Source organism: Centropristis striata, chromosome 14, assembly GCF_030273125.1.
Source record: "Centropristis striata isolate RG_2023a ecotype Rhode Island chromosome 14, C.striata_1.0, whole genome shotgun sequence".
NCBI lineage: Eukaryota > Metazoa > Chordata > Actinopteri > Perciformes > Serranidae > Centropristis > Centropristis striata.
Window position 1 is genome coordinate 27,846,934 of NC_081530.1, and position 18,796 is coordinate 27,865,729.

Consider the following 18,796-nt stretch of genomic DNA (forward strand, 5'->3'; position numbering starts at 1 on the left):
GTCTAGGGCGTATCTTGCTTACTGTTAGTCAGACTGACCTAAGATTTCGTATGTGGCTTGCGCATGGCACAAAGGTGTGCATTCTGGATTTTGAAGATTCTTGAATTCATTTTTCAAAATATAATTATTTACGTAGGATGTGTTGCTGCATTGCACTGTTTCTTGACGCCTTTTAGTGTTACACCTGGTCAGTATCACAATTCACTCTGGATTTCCACACCTGACTCATCTCATCTGTAAGTCTTTTTAGCCTACCTATTTTTCAGAGTTTTAAAGTGCACTGCAAGGTTCGATTTTCCAATAATATTCAAATAGTTTCCAGTGAATATCAATGTTCAATGTGTATGTGCTGGATGGTGTGCGTAGCTTATGAAAAGTAACTGTTTTATGGAGTTGCAGACGTTGTAGTGTGGCATGTAATGTACGAATACATACTTCCTATGGGCACTGCACTAGTGTCACATAAGGTGCCATTTCTTTTTTGGTTAAGCTTGTCGAATGTGCTGTCTTGGGAAAGGTCAGTGACACTACAGCTGCTGCTGATACTGGAGAAGTCTTGTGTAAGCAGTACAACTCCTGACTTCAGTTATAAGTGGTTACAGCAAAACACCAGATAGTAGGGAGTCAGCTTCTATGTCTTGTGTACTCAAGTATGCTCTGTCCAAAATACACTATGTTATATACTGTGCTTTACTCCCATTAAGGCTTTATGTGTTTATTTCTTGAGCACTTGCAGGCAATATCCACACATCACCGCTCCATGAAATTCTGTTCAATGATCATAGTTAGCTACTTGACATGGTCAGCTACCTTTGTAAAGGAAATTATAATTATAATTTGCCAGTTTCTAGCTGCGATCTCATTCTTTGTTTATGCTCATGCAATTTCATTCTCTGTTTTTGCACTATTTTCCTGGTCATCTTTGCAAATGTTTAATTTATCTGCACATTATTTTATTTATTTTCCTGCAAATGTTTAATTTCACAGAAATGTCCAAGTTCTCTGCAAATGTTTACATTTTCTTTGCAAAAGTTTTAATGTAAATTCATATTTACCATAGGGTAATTATTTGTTTTGTATAGTGTATGTTCAATGTATGTTTGAATGCTGCTACTGGATGCTTGAATTTTCTTTGGGATAAATTATCTATCTATCTATCTATCTATCTATCTATCTATCGGCTTGGCTCCCTCTCCTCAACGGCTCAAAACAGGACCCTGAGATATTCCTTCAGTTTGGGCAGAAAAGCCAAAAAGATTTATTCAGCTCCTCCTCTTCACTCCATGCTCAAAGTTCAAGCATCAAGTAAGCAATTGTGCCATTCTTTATCCGAAACATTAAAAAAAAAAAAAAACATCATTCGAACCCAGCAAGCATCAAGCTATCACCTTCTAGACGATAAAGTGTAACCATTCCAGTTAGTTGAATGACCTACATCCTCAAATAAAGCTGGAGTTATAGAAATGCCCTGTGCCATCTCCAGGATTGTGTGGCAACATTTATCTTTCTTGCATTCTTTGACGTCATAGCTACTTACAAAGTAACAAAAGATGTGGTCAAAGCTCAGGACGTGTCTGATGATCATGTGGGGGGCCAAAGTTAGGCTGCAGAGCGTGCAGAGATAGTATGTCTTCTCAGTGGGCCCGAAATGAGTGCTCAATTCGACAATGTGCTGCATGCCTACAAGACCAAGATCAGGGAAGACAGAACAAGGGAAAGAAATTTAAAAAAGAAAGCAAGATGGAAACATTTCTCAAATTTTTATATTCATTTACTATATCCAATATTAAAAGAAAATGTCAGCCTCTATGCCTTCCTGTTGCGCATGCCCAAACACCTTACATTAAGGGATATTTGATGAAAAGCAGAATTTTACATCTAGAAGACAAATTTACTGACCAAGAAGTGGATGCTTCCTGTCGCCGTCTTTTTGGTACGTTTGAATCGTCGTCCTTGTTGACTTGAAATCTTGTGGGGAAAAAAATGCAGCAATGAAGCGTGGAATAAAGGATAATAGGGCAAAGTACATACAACATACTCAGATATACGGTACAGTGAGAGATCAGTCTCACAACGAGGTCCTCTAGCAGCTCTTTTAAGGCTTCGCATATCACAAGTTTTTCCAGCTTTTTAAATGTGCACTTTAAGTTGCAAAGAGTTTTTAAATCGTTATGAAACATTCCCATTTTAATACTAATGCTTCTTTATGACATACTTAAGCATATAGAGTATTCTTAATGCTGGATCCATATTAAAGTGACCAACTTTACAGCAGTAAGTAACCAATGTTACTTTTAACTTAAAACATGGATTATTTGATATTATTGAAAGTTCTCAAGCAACTACTACTACTACTACTAGAAGAATGTACACACACCTTTAAGCAGGTCGTCATGGTTCATTAATATGCGCATCACTGCAGAGTAGGATCACAAAATTTTCATTAACATACAAGTACAATTTAATAAATTCTCAAACAAGCATTACATAGAGAAATCTCAGAATTGTTTACCTTGATCGTAGGTATTTGAATAAAAAAGTTTCATGAGTCTGTCAGGAACACTCAACAGCTGCAAAGAAATAATGGTGTGAAAATGCATTATACCCTCTAGTATTTGAAATACTTTCATCTCACCAATGCAAACACCGCAGCACAACGTTAATAGTAGAGCAGCTGCCGAGTGCCTTAACAAACATGACAGGTTTCAGTTCAGTGCACGCTCAATGGAAAAAAGTTTACAAAAGCCACACATCTTGATGATAAATACTAGGTACTGGACAGAAATACATGTGAAAGACAGGAATAATGTCTGCACACTAGATAATGCTTCAATTAATATATTTTTCAACATAAAGATTCCAGGTACAAACCATTAGTTCTTCTTTCCCCTTTTTTACTTCTTTTGAGATCTCGGCTTTCAGAATTACACTCCAATCCATTTTGGGGATCCAGGCGAAACTCAGCACATTTGGGTTTGTGTAGCTCTAAAATACAAAATAAAATAGTGCATTTCAAACAACCACGACCAGAGAGGAAAACTGTCCGAGCCATAATATGCAACCAAGGGCTGGGAAGCTAATAAAGGACCTGTATCTAGATTAAAAATATTAGATTAAGGCATGTCAAATTATTACTTTCGGTCCAGCTGAGAGGACAAGTTAGCTATTAGTAAGCTAATGCTAGCTAATTGTTAGCAAGCTAGCATTAGCTAGCATTGGAATAATATACACAGTCGCCCATAAAGTTGCAATAAAATATTTTTCTATGCAATGATTGCAACGATGTGATTTATTCTTGACAGAAAAAGTTTATATCCTCTCAAAACTTTATTAATCAATCTCTTCTGAAGGCTAGGGACATTTAGCTTAGCTTAGCTGTAACTGAAGTGTTAAAACTATTATTTGTTTAAAAAAACTTCAGTGACTTTGAGCTTTGAGCTGTTCAACGAACAATTAAGACTTATTTCCTCTATTGAACTGCATGTCAGGAGAAACAACAACATACAAGACACCATAGGCTTAAAAAAAATGGAACTAAGAAAGGGATTGTGTCTAGTTTTGAAATGACATGCCGCAAGGTGTCCAGTACGGGTTGGCTACTGCGTCACCACCCACAATTGACCAATTGCGACAAGCCCAACCTATAGTCGGGGTGAGTCCCACACCCAGAAGAAAACTGTGAATTGAGGAACTTTTTGCTACTCTGACTTGTGCTCCCGGCGTGGACACTGCAGAGTCCAGCACTGCTCATTGCATTTGGCATTATTCTTTCAATAAATGGCAAACTTTATTCAGTCTTTTGATTCTTTTGTAAAAATCATAGAACAAAAGAACCATGTGGGAGGTTCTAACACATCCAAACATATCACAATGAAAATGAAACCACAATTAACAGAGAATTGTGTCCGAAAACACAATGATTCCAACTTTATGGGCGACCATGTTTACAAGTCCAGTCAAGCGTTGATGTCACAAAAGTTTGGACATTAACTATATTGTCTTTGCATTTTCCGATTGATTATGTCAAAAATAATTTAACAAATGATTGCACCGCGTTTTATTTACTTTAGACAGCATCTTTACTTTGAAATACTTGTAGCGTGCAACCCCAATTCTAACAAACACTTAATGTACAGATTAAATAACTATAAGTGTGTAATGAACACACCATATTACAGTAAAGTAAGCCTTTTGTATATAGAGTATAGCTTACTGTTGTTAAAATTGTAATTAGGTTATAGCCTAAAACAATATTCAACTATTTGATTTCATCGACCATGATCACCATAAGTGGTTTCCACTGTACCTATAAAACATGACAAACATGGGAACTATATTTGCAGTGAACCAGCATGTTCAGTACTTACAAAGTAGTTTCCACAGTGGTCAGAGGAACGGAGGTGTTTCTCAATGCTGAATGATGAACAGGTTTCCTCACAGACATGGCACAGGTAAAAATACTTTCCTGACTTTTTACTGTAACATAACGTCAGCAGAGACGAGCCTGGAAGAAAGTACATTCAAAATAGAAGAATTACTTCAAACATAATGAATCTTTAACATCTTTAGCACTCTGGTTTACAGTACAGCCACTGTGGTGGGAAACCACTTCAACACAAGACTCGAAAATGTACTTCTGTGTTTGCTGGCACAAATTCTTAAATTAAAAAAAATTGAGGAACAGACACACACCTTCTGCAGCAGACAAAACGTGTTTTATAGACAGATAGCTCTCATCACATATTTCTGGTCAATTCTGGGTTACTACAGTTCACCATCACAAAGTAATGAATCTACAACATGCAGTTTTTTAAAGATCACAGAATTCCGGATGTTTGTAAATTTCCCGCCAACTTCATGGAGTTTTATTAAGTTCATGCAGTATTAGCACCAAGACCTCAGATATTCTGGGCAAACAGCCGTAAAATCTCAATCTGATCTGGCGATAATGTCTTGTCCTAAAACTTTAAAATATTTAATAGGTCTACATGCCTTTTCAACCACACCACTAATAACATATTTTTGAAGTGAAAAAATGTATGACATAAAGAAAGGCACAGAAAATAAGTGTCTCCTTACAATAATACACCATTCTATAGCGTATTACATTTAGTATTCAGGTATACTTCTGATCCATATTATTATGTTGATCATTTTATTCTTAGAACTACTAATACGCTGAACCTTATTCTATATTCAAAAAACATAACATTGAATAGTATGATATAGTACAGTATAGTTATAAAAGTTTAGCTTACCGTTTCTCTTCAGCTATGATGATTAAGTATAATATCCAGCATAGATATCTAGTTGTTAGATTGAAGACTGTGCTTTAAAGTAGATTACAATCTAAATATGCTGCTGCATTAATATAGAATTCAAAGTTCAATTAGACTAAATATCAATCATGTGCAGAGTGTCGACCTAGCGTCACCAATTATTCCGCCTCTGCTACAGTAAAGAAAGGTAAACTACCAAACAACAACAACTACCAGACACGTTACTGACCTATGATTGAGGGTTTGCCCTGACGGTGTTTGGAATCGATCGCAGAAATGTAGGGAAAGAAGCCTGAGAGAACAATGGAAGAAAAGACGATTAGACTGGAGCAGCTCAGGACAGAACACGTTACAATATCAAACTTGAAATGAATACATAGAATGACGCACATTGGCAACATGACAGTGACATTTAATTTTGTTAATAACTGAATTTGTATATTACTGGAAGCCATAATTATGTGCCAGAAAATGCAGCATTGCACTCACAAAGGTAAGACAGAAGGAGATTGTTGGTGAAGAAAGTATGAATGGAAACTATGCAGGTCGTGATATTTTTTTTTTTTTAAAAAGAGCCTCATTAGCATCTACAGTGCAGGCCTGGGACGCCCTTATTGGTTCTCTTTCTGACATAACATTACTTGCTCGCATATAAGGTGCTACTGTGAATTATACTGTCTTTATGCATCTGTATTGTCTACACTAACTTTTCCTTTTTTCTTTTTTTTTCTCTCTCTTTTTTTCTCTCTTATTAAAATCGTTAATGGCAAGGCAATGGCATTATGTTCATAATGTAATGTAATATTCAAACTGTTCAATAAAAACTTTGTCACAAAAAAAAAAAAAAAAAAAGAGTCTCATTTACAAGCACCCAGCAGACAGGAGGAAGAATAAGTAGGCTTACCACGACTAGGGGATGTTTCTAAAAGGAAGTAAACACATAGGAAGAAACAAGATTAATAATTAGCTGGACATAAATTCCGAGTTTACAAGGAAACACAAGATACCAAATGAACAAGAAAGATGGGGTATAAAATGTTACCTGTCTTGAAGATTTGTGACGATATCTGTTGGTAAAGAAACAGAGGAAACATGGTTTATTTTTCCCATCTGATGATCAGATGCTAGCCATACTCCTGTCTCCCTGTAATGTATTTCTCCCCTTGGTATACAGAACTTAAAAAAAAAAAACTTAAAAAAAACTGCCGAACTTTTAAGATGCACCACAACATATGTACATTTTTCTATTAAGCATAGTTCCAATAACCTGTAACAGAATTCTTCTATAGTGTGGTCTAAAAGTGTCAATTTTGTGCCAAATAAAAAACAACAGAAAACACAGACGCACAAAAAACAACAACATTGAGAATAACCAGGTTAGGTGCTTACCTGTCTATGTGACTCTGTGGTCATATGAGTCTTTATATCCCCGATTAATTTAGATGAAAAGCGGCAGGTCTAAAGGAAGAAGAAAAAACCAAGCTATATCAACAAGGGGGGAAAATAGAATAAAGAGACTTGTTGTTCCAGTCCTCATTTTGGTTCGGTAGAAGTTTGTTTTGCTGCTGAACAGGAACCTTCAACAGTATTACCAATTGTTAGAATGTTTTTTTAATAACTATGTGGTACTACGAACATACAGTGCACAACAAATGTATTAGACCACCACGTCATAAAAACGAGGAAACATAAATATTTCAGAAATCTTTCAAAAGCTTGTTAAAACTAAAAATTTTATTGTTATTTATTTGGCAAAAAACAAACTAAATTCACCTTTTTACACCCAAAATCTGAGCCGGCTTACTGGGGCTTCACTGAGGAGTCAAAAATGTATCAAGCATAACATTCAACCACTAAAATTCATTTTTTTCTGTTTTTCTGTAACTATTATTTGACATCTTAACCCTTTATCAGGCAAAGAACTATATTTGGTAACTTCAGGTAATATTTCGAGAAAAAAGTTGCAAATTTACTAGATTAAAGTGGTAAATCTACAAGAAAAAAAGTCGCAGATTTAAGAGATTTAAAGTGGCAAATCTGCAACAAAAAAGTTGCAGATTTACGAGAAAAAGGTGGGAAAAAAGCAACTTTTTTCTCCCAGATTCATCACTTTAACCCTCAATAGGGCACTCATTGAAATACTTGCAAATTACAAATTTCAACCCTAGAGAATATTGGATATTACATACTGCCAGAATGTGTAAAAAAAACATACGAAAATAATTTTGAAAAATATTTTGAGAAAAAAAGTTTACGAGATTAAAGTGGCTTAAGTTAAATCTACGAGAAAAAAATGTGCAGATTTATGAGATTTAAAGTGGTGAATCTGCGAGAAAAAAAAGTTGCTTTTTCTCCCCACTTTTTTCTCGTAAATCTGCGACTTTTTTTCTTGTAGATTTGCCACTTTAATCTAGTGAATTTGCAACTTTTTTCTCAAATTATTACCTGAAGTTACCAAATGTTGTTATTTGCCTGATAAAGGGTTAATAAAGAAATATTGTGCTTTACTATTTTTGCTTTTTTTTTTTTTGTAAAACAGTAAATTTGAAAATTCATGGAAAACAATAATTATATTTTAGCATTAAAAATCTAATTTCAGTTAAAGAGCTTCTAAATACTGGTGCATCAACCATTACAGAAACAAACTGATTTTGGTAATGACTAATACTGTTAATTTAGTACAGCTGTGGCAAAAACCAGTGGTCTTATAAATGTGTTAAGCACTCTATGCATTTCAGGAAGAGCAGCATGTTCAGTCATCGGAGAATACCACCAAAGAGCCAGACTTAGCCCTTCAGAGGCTCCTTTGCTCCTTTGTGCCCACTGCCATCAGACAATATAACAGCAGTGGAGACCCCTCCCCCACTTCACAATAACGCACAACTCATTGCGCTTATGTTCACCAATTCAATGCCACTTTAACATGTTTGCACTACTAGTTGTTTTAGTTTGGTCTTGGTTGCTTGTTTGTTTTTATTTTTTCTTTATTTTTTATACCATTTATTCATTTTTAATTTTTATTATTCTATTTTCATTCCTCCATCTGTTTTTTATTCTATAATTGTGCTGCTGCAACACCTGAAAAATGAAGGGTCATTAAAAATTATTTTAACAGCTCTGGGTTGTACTTCTTTGTTCACTCCTATAGCATGTTATGGATGAATCCAAGCTACTACAGACCAGTGGTTCTCAACCTTTTTGAGTCGCGACCCCCAATTTAACATGCATGTTGTCCGTGACCCCTGCTCACTGACCACAATCTCACACGCACAGTTCAGATCACCCAAAAAAGAAACAAATGACCAAAAAAGACACAAATTGACTACAAAATGATCAAAAAAAGACACAAAATGACCTAAAAAGACACAAAATGACCAAAAAAAGAAACAAAATGACCAAAAAAGACACAATGACCAAAAAAAGAAACAAAATGATAAAAAAAAGACACAAAATGACCTAAGAAAGACACAAAATGACCAAAAAAAAGACACAAAATGACCAAAAAAAGACACAAAATGATAAAAAAAAAGACACAAAATGACCAAAAAAGACACAAAATGACCAAAAAAAGACATTAAGTGACCAAAAAGACTAAAACACATTAACACACGCCGACTTCCAAAATGATTTGGCGATCACCAGAAATTATCTCGCGACCCCAATTGGGGTCCCGACCCCAAGGTTGAGAATAGCTGCTATAGACTATAGTGCATTTGCAGACCTCTGTGTCATCTCGTCATTAACAAACCAACAAACATCAGAAAAGAATCAGTCAAAATAAAAAATAAATATAAATTACTTTATTTCTCCCTGAGGGGAAATTAATTGATTCTGTTAGCTCTTCTGTAGATTATTGAAGAATTAGCAAGCCTGATAGCTGTAGGAGAGAAGGATCTTTTGTATCTCTCAGTCCTGCAACAGAGAGAGAGGAGCCGTCCACTGCGGTTCTTTAGGTCCATAAAGGTTTAGTGTAGCGGATGATCCAGGTAGTTCAGGATGGCCTGGAACATCTTGACAGGTCATCTCTCCACCCAACCTGTTCTCACAGAAATCCGTGAAATAGCCACGGATTTACTTAACTCAAAATCCGTGGAATAGCCACAGAATCACTCAAATTTCCGTGAAATTGACACGGATTTCGCTACAGTGCAAGTTAATGAAAGTCATATCCCAACCTGGTATTTTTTCCTATTGGTTTGTGTCCAAGTCATGTGACTTTCAAGGTTCCGGCGGTCGGAACAGAAAACATGGCGGACAGTTATCTCATTTTTAGTGAAAAAAATCAATATTTTGACTTTGTTTCTGCATAAAAATGGATTTTGATTACATTTCTAGCGAGAAATATATGTTTTATTTTCTAAATATTCACTCAGTGAATGTACATAATCTCTTTGTGGCGAAGATCTCGCCAGAAAAAGACGATCCGCTGTGTGATCTCGCACTCAGAGCACTCAAAGGGCTGTGGGAATCTAAGTCTGTTAGGGCAGATTTCCAAGGTTTGAAAAAAATAAAACTTTGTCATAGAGCTAAACCAAATACATCACCGGAAAGGTCTTGGCCTGGAGAGTAACATATATCAATTTCAAGGTTCTATAATATTCTTGCTTTGAGATATTGACCTTTGAACCTTAACCCTGGGGCATATTTAAATGATTATAACTATGAGACAAAAAGGGTTACAGACATGAGACTTACTGTTATAGAAAGGTGTTGACATGGACTATAATGTGAGCATAGTCACTAAGGGGTGGGAGTGGGGGGGCTTTAGGATATGCTGAAAAAATAAAAAATCCCTTATTGAACAAGACAATATTTAAATTCTGATGTCAAAAATGTGATTGACATCCCCTCAAACCCCTGGCACAGCACATACGGTAGATTACAAAATAAAACACAGCGGATCGTCTTTTTCTGGCGAGATCTTCGCCACAAAGTGATTATGTACATTCACTGAGTGAATATTTAGAAAATAAAACATATATTTCTCGCTAGAAATGTAATCAAAATCCATTTTTTTGCTAGCCTGGCTAACACCAGACCAAATCTCATTGGAGATTAGGTCTGGACACCTTCAATGCTTTTCTCCGTAGAGGAGGTGTGGTTTACGATCCTCCGGAGCCGTTTATTGGACGCTTAGAATGTCTATTAAAGCGTCTGTAGGTAGCTCTTAGCCAATCAGATCAGTTATACCAGATGACGTAGTAGAGCAACAGAGATGGATGTTTGTTGTGTGTGTGTCTGTGAGAGTGTTGTTTGCTGCTTTGCTTCTCCAGTTCTCGCTTTCTGCAAGATTATTTATTTTCACGCTTTATTCCCCCTCATGTCATTCTGCCACACACATCCACTGATTTTATGGGCAATAAACAAGCTGCTGCGGGCCTCTCGGTGGCTCCGCTGTCCGCGGTAGCGGGGCTATTAGCCGCTAGCGACGGTAATAGCTATTAGCCGCTAGCAGCGCTAATAGCCGCTAGCGACGCTAATAGCCCCGCTACCATAACACCGGTGATCTCAGCGGAGCCGCCGAGAGACCTTTCGCCTTTCAACTTTCGCTCTAAACTATTTAAAACACCATCTGCAGCTATAGAGAGTTTCGCGTCTGCAACAGCCATGTTGGATCCGGAAAGCTTCCAAGTGCTGAGTAGTACGCATCATCGTCTCACCGTCCCTCCCCGCTCTGTGATTGGATCCCTAAAACAGGGCTACGAAACTGGCTTGGTTGCCAGACCGTCTGGAGGTTCGAAATTAAATTCGAGCGCGCAAGGCAGTCTGGGTATACCCAGGCTATTTTTTTGCAGAAACAAAGTCAAAATATTGATTTTTTTTTTCACTAAAAATGAGATAACTGTCCGCCATGTTTTTTGTTCCGACCGCCGGAACCTTGAAAGTCACGTGACTTGGACACAAACCAATAGGAAAAAATACCAGGTTGGGATATGACTGTCATTAACTTGCATTGTAGCGAAATCCGTGTCAATTTCACGGAAATTTGAGCGATCCCGTGGCTATTCCACGGATTTTGAGTTAAGAAAATCCGTGGCTATTTCACGGATTTCTGTGAGACCAGGTTGCTCCACCACCTCCTCCAGTGTGTCCAACCTGGCTCCAACCACAGAACCAGCTCTTTAGACCAGTCCGTCCAACCTCCTTCATCTCTGTGTCTGATGCTGCCTCCCCAGCAGACTGCAGCATAAAACAACACACTACCACCACAGACTGATAAAACATCTGCAGCATCTTACTACAGATGTCCAGAGATCTGAGCTTCCTTAAGAAAAAGAGGCGGCTCTGCCAGTCCAATTTATTATCTAGGTATACACATAGATACTTATAATTTGGCACCACCTTGATGTCCAATATGATCAATTCACCATTTTACCTTTATTTTTATCAGTATTTTGTTTAGGAAACAACAAGGAATTTGTTCTCCAAGACATGACATATTAATCTTGATAAACACTGTCCTCTCATTGTTTTCGCATTACTCTGAACACCAGCAGCCTTAAGCCTGATTTCCACCGGGCGCGTTACTGCAGCGTCACGTCAGCATCGCGTATGACGTTGCAAATAGGTAACACTCTAATCAATGAGAGCATTTCCACCGGGCGCGTAGCGTAACGTTACAGCAGCGTCGCGTCAGCGTCTCTACGCGAGCATTAGGTAGGACTTCTATTTCTCCGCAAGACGCTGCCAAATCGCGTGAATCTCAACAGAGCAGATCGCACCAGACAGGAAGTCCGACTCAGAATCAGCGTAAAACACTTCCGCCCCTTTCAAAATAAAACACAATACGCAGTTCATGCAGCCTAAAACTACTTCACATCAACATTACAGTCATGGCCAAAAATATTGGCACCCCTACACTTCTGTCAGATAATGCACCATTTCTCCCAGAAAATTGTTGAAACTACAAATGCTTTGGTATTCACATGTTTATTTCTTTTGTTTGCATTGGAACAACACAAAAAATGCAGAGAAAAAAAACCCAAATCTGATCATTCCATACAGAACTCCAAAAATGGACTGGACAAAATTATTGGCACCCTAAACTTAGTATTTGGTAGCACACCCTTTGGAAAAAATAACTGAAATCAATCGCTTCCTGTAACCATCAATGAGTTTCTTACACCTCTCTACTGGGATTTTGGACCACTCTTCTTTTGCCAACTGCTCCAGGTCTCTCAGATTTGAAAGATGCCTTCTCCCAACTGCTGTTTTGAGATCTCTCCACAGGTGTTCTATAGGATTTAGATCTGGACTCATTGCTGTCCACTTCAGAACCCTCCAGCGCTTTGTCTTCAACCATTTCTGGGTGTTTTTTGAAGTGTGCTTTGGGTCATTATCCTGCTGGAAGACCCATGACCTCTGACGGAGACCCAGCTTTCTGACACTGGGCCCTACATTGCGCCCCAAAATTCTTTAATAGTCTTCAGATTTCATGATGCCATGCATACAGTCAAGGCATCCAGTGCCACAAGCAGCAAAGCAACCCCAAAACATCAGTGAACCTCCACCATATTTGACCGTAGAGACCGTGTTCTTTTCTTTGAAGGCCTCATTTCGTTTTCTGTAAACAGCACAATGATGTGCTTTACCAAAAAGCTCTACTTTGGTCTCATCTGTCCACAGGAGGATTTTGGCTTCCTCAGGTACATTTTGGCAAACTCCAGTCTGGCTTCTTTATGTCTCTGTGTCAGCAGTGGGGTCCTCCTGGGTCTCCTACCATAGCGTCCCATTTCATTCAGACTGCGACGGATAGTGCGAGTTGACACTGTGCTACCCTGTGTCTGCAGGTCAGCTTGAATTTGTTTACAAGTTGATCGAGGTTCTTTATCCACCATCCGAACAATCCTTCGTTGCAATCTATCATCAATTTTTCTCTTCCGTCCACGTCCAGGGAGGTTAGCTACAGTGCCATGGGCTGTAAACTTCTTATTGATGTTGCGCACAGTGGACACAGGAACATTAAGATCTCTGGAGATGGACTTGTAGCCTTGAGATTGTCCATGCTTTTCAACAATTTTGGTTCTCAAATCCTCAGACAATTCTTTGCTCTTTTTTCTATTCTCCATGCTCAGTGTGGTACACAGACACACAACACAAAGGTTGAATCAACTTTTATCCATTTTAACTGGCTGCAAGTGTGATTTCTATATTGCCAGCACCTGTTACTTGCCACAGGTAAGTTTAATTACAAATTAAAGGAGCATCACATGCTTGAAAAACAATTATTTCTTACAATTTTGAAAAGGTGCCAATAATTTTGTCCAGTCCATTTTTGGAGTTCTGCATGGAATGATCAGATTTGGCTTTTTTTCTCAGCTTTTTTTGTGTTGTTCCAATGCAAACAAAAGAAATAAACATGTGAATACCAAAGCATTTGTATTTGCATCGATTTTCTGGGAGAAGTGGTGCATTATCTGACAGAAGCGCAGGGGTGCCAATATTTTTGGCCATGACTGTATGTTATGACCGGGGCACCAGATCAGAAATCAACCAATCAAAGGGTCTCAGAGGATCGGCGACACGGACGACAAGAGACTGATTGTTGAAGTGGAACATCATACAATCATTTATGACATAACATATTGTTTTTATAAGGATAGATGGTCAGAACAACATATCTTTCACCTCAGAGAAGCAAAGTAAGTTGGTTTTTGTTGTTGTTGTTTACTTTATACACACAGTTTATCCATAGACTGTATAAATAGAGTTTAAAGTTTATCACGGGATCTTGCGGTCTCCCGTATGGTCAGGATTATCGCGTGATCTCGTTATCTCGCGTGTATACGGCCGGCTCGCTAAACTGTGTGGGATTGTAAATAAACTACTATAAGAAAATAATCAGAAGCATTAAAGAGGCAGCATTAACCAAACAGCATTAAAGGTAACATAAGCTTGAGTGAATAAAAGAAGTATTAAGAAATTATTTTGCAATAAGCACATGCACACAAACACATAGTTTCACATCTACACGTGTTATAGGAAATGAAACATCATGATCTCTCGATGATCTCTTGGGCGAAACTGCAAACACCAGATAAACAGGTAGCCCCCGCCCGGGAGGATTAAATTGTATCAAGAAAAGCGGAAGAGACAAAGAAAAGTTGTTAGTTAATGCCTTATATGGGGATGAACACACATACACATGGACAGAGACAACACCCTAACAGGATAGGAGGAGACACAGCGGAGCACGCTATATTAACAGACATCACTAGACATCGAGTAGCCTTTATCTTGTACTACTTGTTGATGTATGTACTGAGCTGGGCTCCGCATTTTGCAAACTGCGCAATAAACTACATTGATTCTTCATCGTCTCTCCGTCTGTTCTCTTCCACTCGATCAAGTAACTCGGAGAGGTGGCAGCAGGTTGACCTCGACAGCTGACGTGCTGCTGCTGTAACGCGCCCGGTGGAAATCCCCAGTCAGGCTTCAGTCAGCCAAGGACGAAGCACATCCCCACCGCTCAGTTTTCCACCATTGCTGGCCAAAATTCATTCCCCTAACATCCTGTTTTCTGTAACGAGCTATGGACATAGTTTTGGTTTTATCTGCTCAGATAATGACTTCTGAGGTTAATGTGCCCTTTTCAGAAACAGAGCTTGCGTTTGAGAGTTACACACAGGTCTGGAGTCTTAACCTGACTGCTTTTATCCCCATGCTGATTTGTTGAAAGAGGATAGATAATGTTGGCTTCTCACACAGTCCTTTGACTGATAACAAAATGAGCTGAAACCTGTCAGGTTTATATACAGAAAGGTGACAAATTAAAGGAAAAGGCAAGGAATGGATCAAAAAACACTTTAAATGCAAATGCATCTATGCAGATGATATGCAAGTATTTATTCAAGTGACACTCAGAGCATCTTAACACCTCACAGGAACAAACACACAGTAAATACAGGTTTTTACATGTAGGTGTGAAGTGATAAACATCCACTGTGTGGTTTTCCTGGAAGCTGTGTCAGTGTTCTGCTTTCTGGGTTGTTTAAGTTAGGGGCCTCGGATTGGAGTGTAAATGTCCCTTGAGAAGGGGCCTCTTGTTTCTCTCTCTCACAACTGAAGTGCATGTAACATTTATTTTTATTAGAGATTTATGACCAGAACAACTGGACACACAGTGCTGAGGTGCATCTGAAATGAATCTTCTGGTCCCCAGCTGTCATATGATGTACTACATGTGGCATCTTCTGTTGACCTGCTATCTCCCCCTAAAGATCCACTGCCTACAACCCCCAATTCACGATATACGGTGGCAGAATGAAAAGGTTATGATGATAAGACAGGATGTGAGTAGGGAATATATTTCCATGACTGTTGAAAGGTGGACTAGACTGTTTTTACACCATAGATTGTATACAAATAATGGACCCATTGGCTTGTGGACTGCCAGTTGGAAGCATAGAGTTCATCGTTACACTCGTCGCCATCTTGTTTCCGATACGGGGAACAGACCATATTTGGACTGTGGAGGAGTGAGAGGGATCCGACGACACTGACTACAGCCTCTCTACACCTCAACCTGACTGAAAGAAACAAATGCTAATTCATGTTAGCATTACCTGGGATGTTAGTTTTGGCTAGAAAAAAAAACAAAATTTATGTTATTTACCTCAGAAAACTGAGCAGCGACTCCGTGTCTGTTAGTCCAACCAAACACTGAACAAGACATTTTTACTGAACAAAATGTTCAAATAAACTTTCATTAAGTGAAAATACAGTGTGAAAGGGTCAAAGTTATGAGACCAAACAGGTAAACGTCCTTTTTTATATCTATACAACGTTATATATAACTTTATTGACACGTTGCCGTGGATACGCATTGCTCTGCTTCTCTCCTGATGACGGCTAGCCTTGTCAGTGACCTGTCAATCAAAGGTAGCCACGGCCCAAATCATACGATTCTTTATCTTCTATTTTCTTCTATATGGGGCCATTATTAGAACTATTGACATCAAATTGTCTTGAAGAAGATTTTTACTAGCAATTGTGACCATATACAAATCAAGTGAGAAGTTTTCTCATTTTGCATTGAAATTAATGGACAGAAATGTTTCTGCAGCCTAACTTAGCACCCCCTGCTGGAATTTTTGGTAGAAGGCTCTTCCTGGTTTGCCTCCATGCTCAGACCTGGAGGTTGCCACATGTTGAAGTGAAGTGATGACTCGTTTATTCTGCTTAAATTTTAGGTACCAATTTTTAAATGTTCACAATGTTTGAATTTCTTCTGAATGTTCTTCGAGAAATCTGTTGTAACTCTAAGAGACAATCTAGATGTTGATAAATGGGTTGCTACGGTAATGGATGATAATTGAAATTTCAGTTATTCTTTACTTCTCAAGAATATTTTAACCCTTTGATGCACAACATTGGTCAAAAGTGACCTGACTAAGTTTTTGTATTCTATATCTTTGCAATAAATTAATTTCATCATTCAGTATTGCAGGTTTTCCTCAAATAACTTGTTTTTGATCATCATACATCCTAATTTTTTGTTTTCATTTCTTACTTTTTGAATAAAAATCCTTTTTTATCACTATGTTTCTAATGCACAAGGTCATTTTTGACCCATATTGTGCAAACCCAAACCTGACAAAGAAGACACAAATATCAGCTATTCTATTTTGTTAAATTGGTGTTTCATTGGTGTTCTAATGGAAATTATTAGTTGGTGGCTCCAATAAGTGCAAATGTTAAAATATGTGATTTTCCAATGTAATCTGGTGGTTCTAACAACTCCTAAAGTTACCTTAAAAATAAGACAAACAAAGTTATACATATACTCAAATTGTTAATTTAGTCTATCACTTTTTGTATTACTACGCTAATGCACAAGGTCATTTTTGACCCATGTGTGTAAACTTGATGTAATAATACAAAAACTATTTTTCTACATAAAGTATGAAAGAAAAATGGATATAATTATCTGTTGTAATAATAATTTAAAAAAAAGGTATTCAAACACACAGCCAGAATGAAATAACATGGGAAATTAATGCGGGTCATTTTTGACCCATGTTGTGCATTAGAAGGTGTTTATATGTTGTGCATCAAAAAAATGTTAAAGTCTATGGAGCACTCCAGTTAAACAGGGGGTTGTTGTGATATGTCAGCCCGATATGATGTAAAGCCCTAGACCAGGGGGGGCCAACCTGTGGCTCCAGAGCCTCATGTGGCTCTTTAAGCCGCCTGCAGGGGCTCCCCATGGCTGAGACAAAAAAAATGATTTACATATTTTTATATTAAAATGCTATTTATCAATGGTGTAGACCAAAAGCTATTTGTATTATTCAATTGTAAAATTGTATAGCCTTTTTACAGCATATTAAAAAGTTATGACATTTAAGTCAACTAAAATATGTTTCATAGCTTACGAAAGTCTCCGGCCCTTTAACTTAACCTTTAACTTTTGCCAACTTTGAGTTTTTTTAGTTCCCTGATATAGACTAGTTTTTAAAATCATATTAATAAATGCTCAATATGACTATCAATAATGTTGGTAGGCTAATTTAGACTTTTTTTAGGCTGTTTAATTTTAATTTCAGGCTCAATATAAGGTTTGCGGCTCCATTCAGCGATTTTCTCTTTTTTTTTTGGCCAACAGTGGCTCTTTAGTTAGTAAAGGTTGCCCTAGACTGGATATAAATCACTTACCGAACATATTGCGCAGCGCGGAGTGATATGTGATTAAAAACGGAAGACAGGATGTGTTTCAGCACCAGATTGAAAAAAAGTAAACACGGAGTGGAAACTATATTCTGGTTGAATAAACCGTCGTCAACAACACATCACATTTTACGCACAGACCGCAGCTCACTAGATAACGGGTCTGAGGAGCGGTTTCCAGGAAAGACAAACACATACTTGGCAGCTGAGGGTGATGTGCTCCATGTTCAGTGGCGCCCAAAACTTCTCTCCAGACACGAAATTAATATGAACTCGTCCACTGCAACCGTCGAGCTTAAGTCCAAATATTGTATTCCCTCGAGGGCGCAGTTTCCATATTTGTGCACCAAACTTCTTGCTTTGTTTTCATGGCGGGTCACACACTCTGCAGCGGCTGTGGGGGGAGTTTTTTAAAAGTCAACGCCAAGTGACTCCTCCCTCCTGTGAGCGCGTGGAGCCAGCCATCAGCGCCTCTGCTCTGGTTTGCAGCAGTTGGTGCAGCAGCAGCTTGATGAGACACCTGGTGCAGGTGAGTAGCATGTTTCATTTTGGTTTAACCTTTTATCAGGCGAAGAACTATATTTGGTAACTTCAGGTAATGTTTCGAGAAAAGAGTTGTAAATTTACTAGAAAAAAAGTTGCAAATTTACTAGAAAAAAGTTGCAGATTTAAGAGATTTAAAGTGGCAAATCTGTGCGAAAAAGTCGCAGATTTACAAGAAAAAAGTGGGAAAAAAAAGCTACTTTTTTCTCCCAGATTCACCACTTTAACCCTTAATAGGACACTCATTGAAATACTTGCAAATTCCAAATTTCAACCCTAGAGAATATTGGAGGATATTACAGCCA

At 38.0% G+C, this 18,796-nt stretch overlaps 1 protein-coding gene across 6 annotated transcripts in view; it reads right to left on the reverse strand.

Moving 5' to 3' along the window:
* LOC131984776 (uncharacterized) overlaps positions 1–18,341 on the reverse strand; it is a 46,644-nt gene extending 28,303 nt beyond the window's left edge. For 4 of the 6 annotated variants that reach the window (XM_059349724.1, XM_059349726.1, XM_059349723.1 and 1 more), the window contains exons 1-11: positions 18,147–18,340; positions 6,669–6,737; positions 6,322–6,346; positions 6,184–6,201; positions 5,509–5,571; positions 4,368–4,504; positions 2,872–2,985; positions 2,513–2,570; positions 2,378–2,416; positions 1,900–1,968; positions 1,538–1,680 (exon numbers count right to left, since the gene is read on the reverse strand). In XM_059349724.1, coding sequence (XP_059205707.1) covers positions 1,538–1,680; positions 1,900–1,968; positions 2,378–2,416; positions 2,513–2,570; positions 2,872–2,985; positions 4,368–4,504; positions 5,509–5,571; positions 6,184–6,201; positions 6,322–6,346; positions 6,669–6,737; positions 18,147–18,173 — 762 coding nt within the window. In that variant the 5' untranslated portion in view covers positions 18,174–18,340. Of the gene's footprint in view, positions 1–1,537; positions 1,681–1,899; positions 1,969–2,377; positions 2,417–2,512; positions 2,571–2,871; positions 2,986–4,367; positions 4,505–5,508; positions 5,572–6,183; positions 6,202–6,321; positions 6,347–6,668; positions 6,738–18,146 lie in introns of all 6 variants that reach the window. The other 2 variants (XM_059349727.1, XM_059349725.1) reach the window with 2 other exon arrangements.
* Positions 18,342–18,796: the final 455 nt, after the last annotated feature.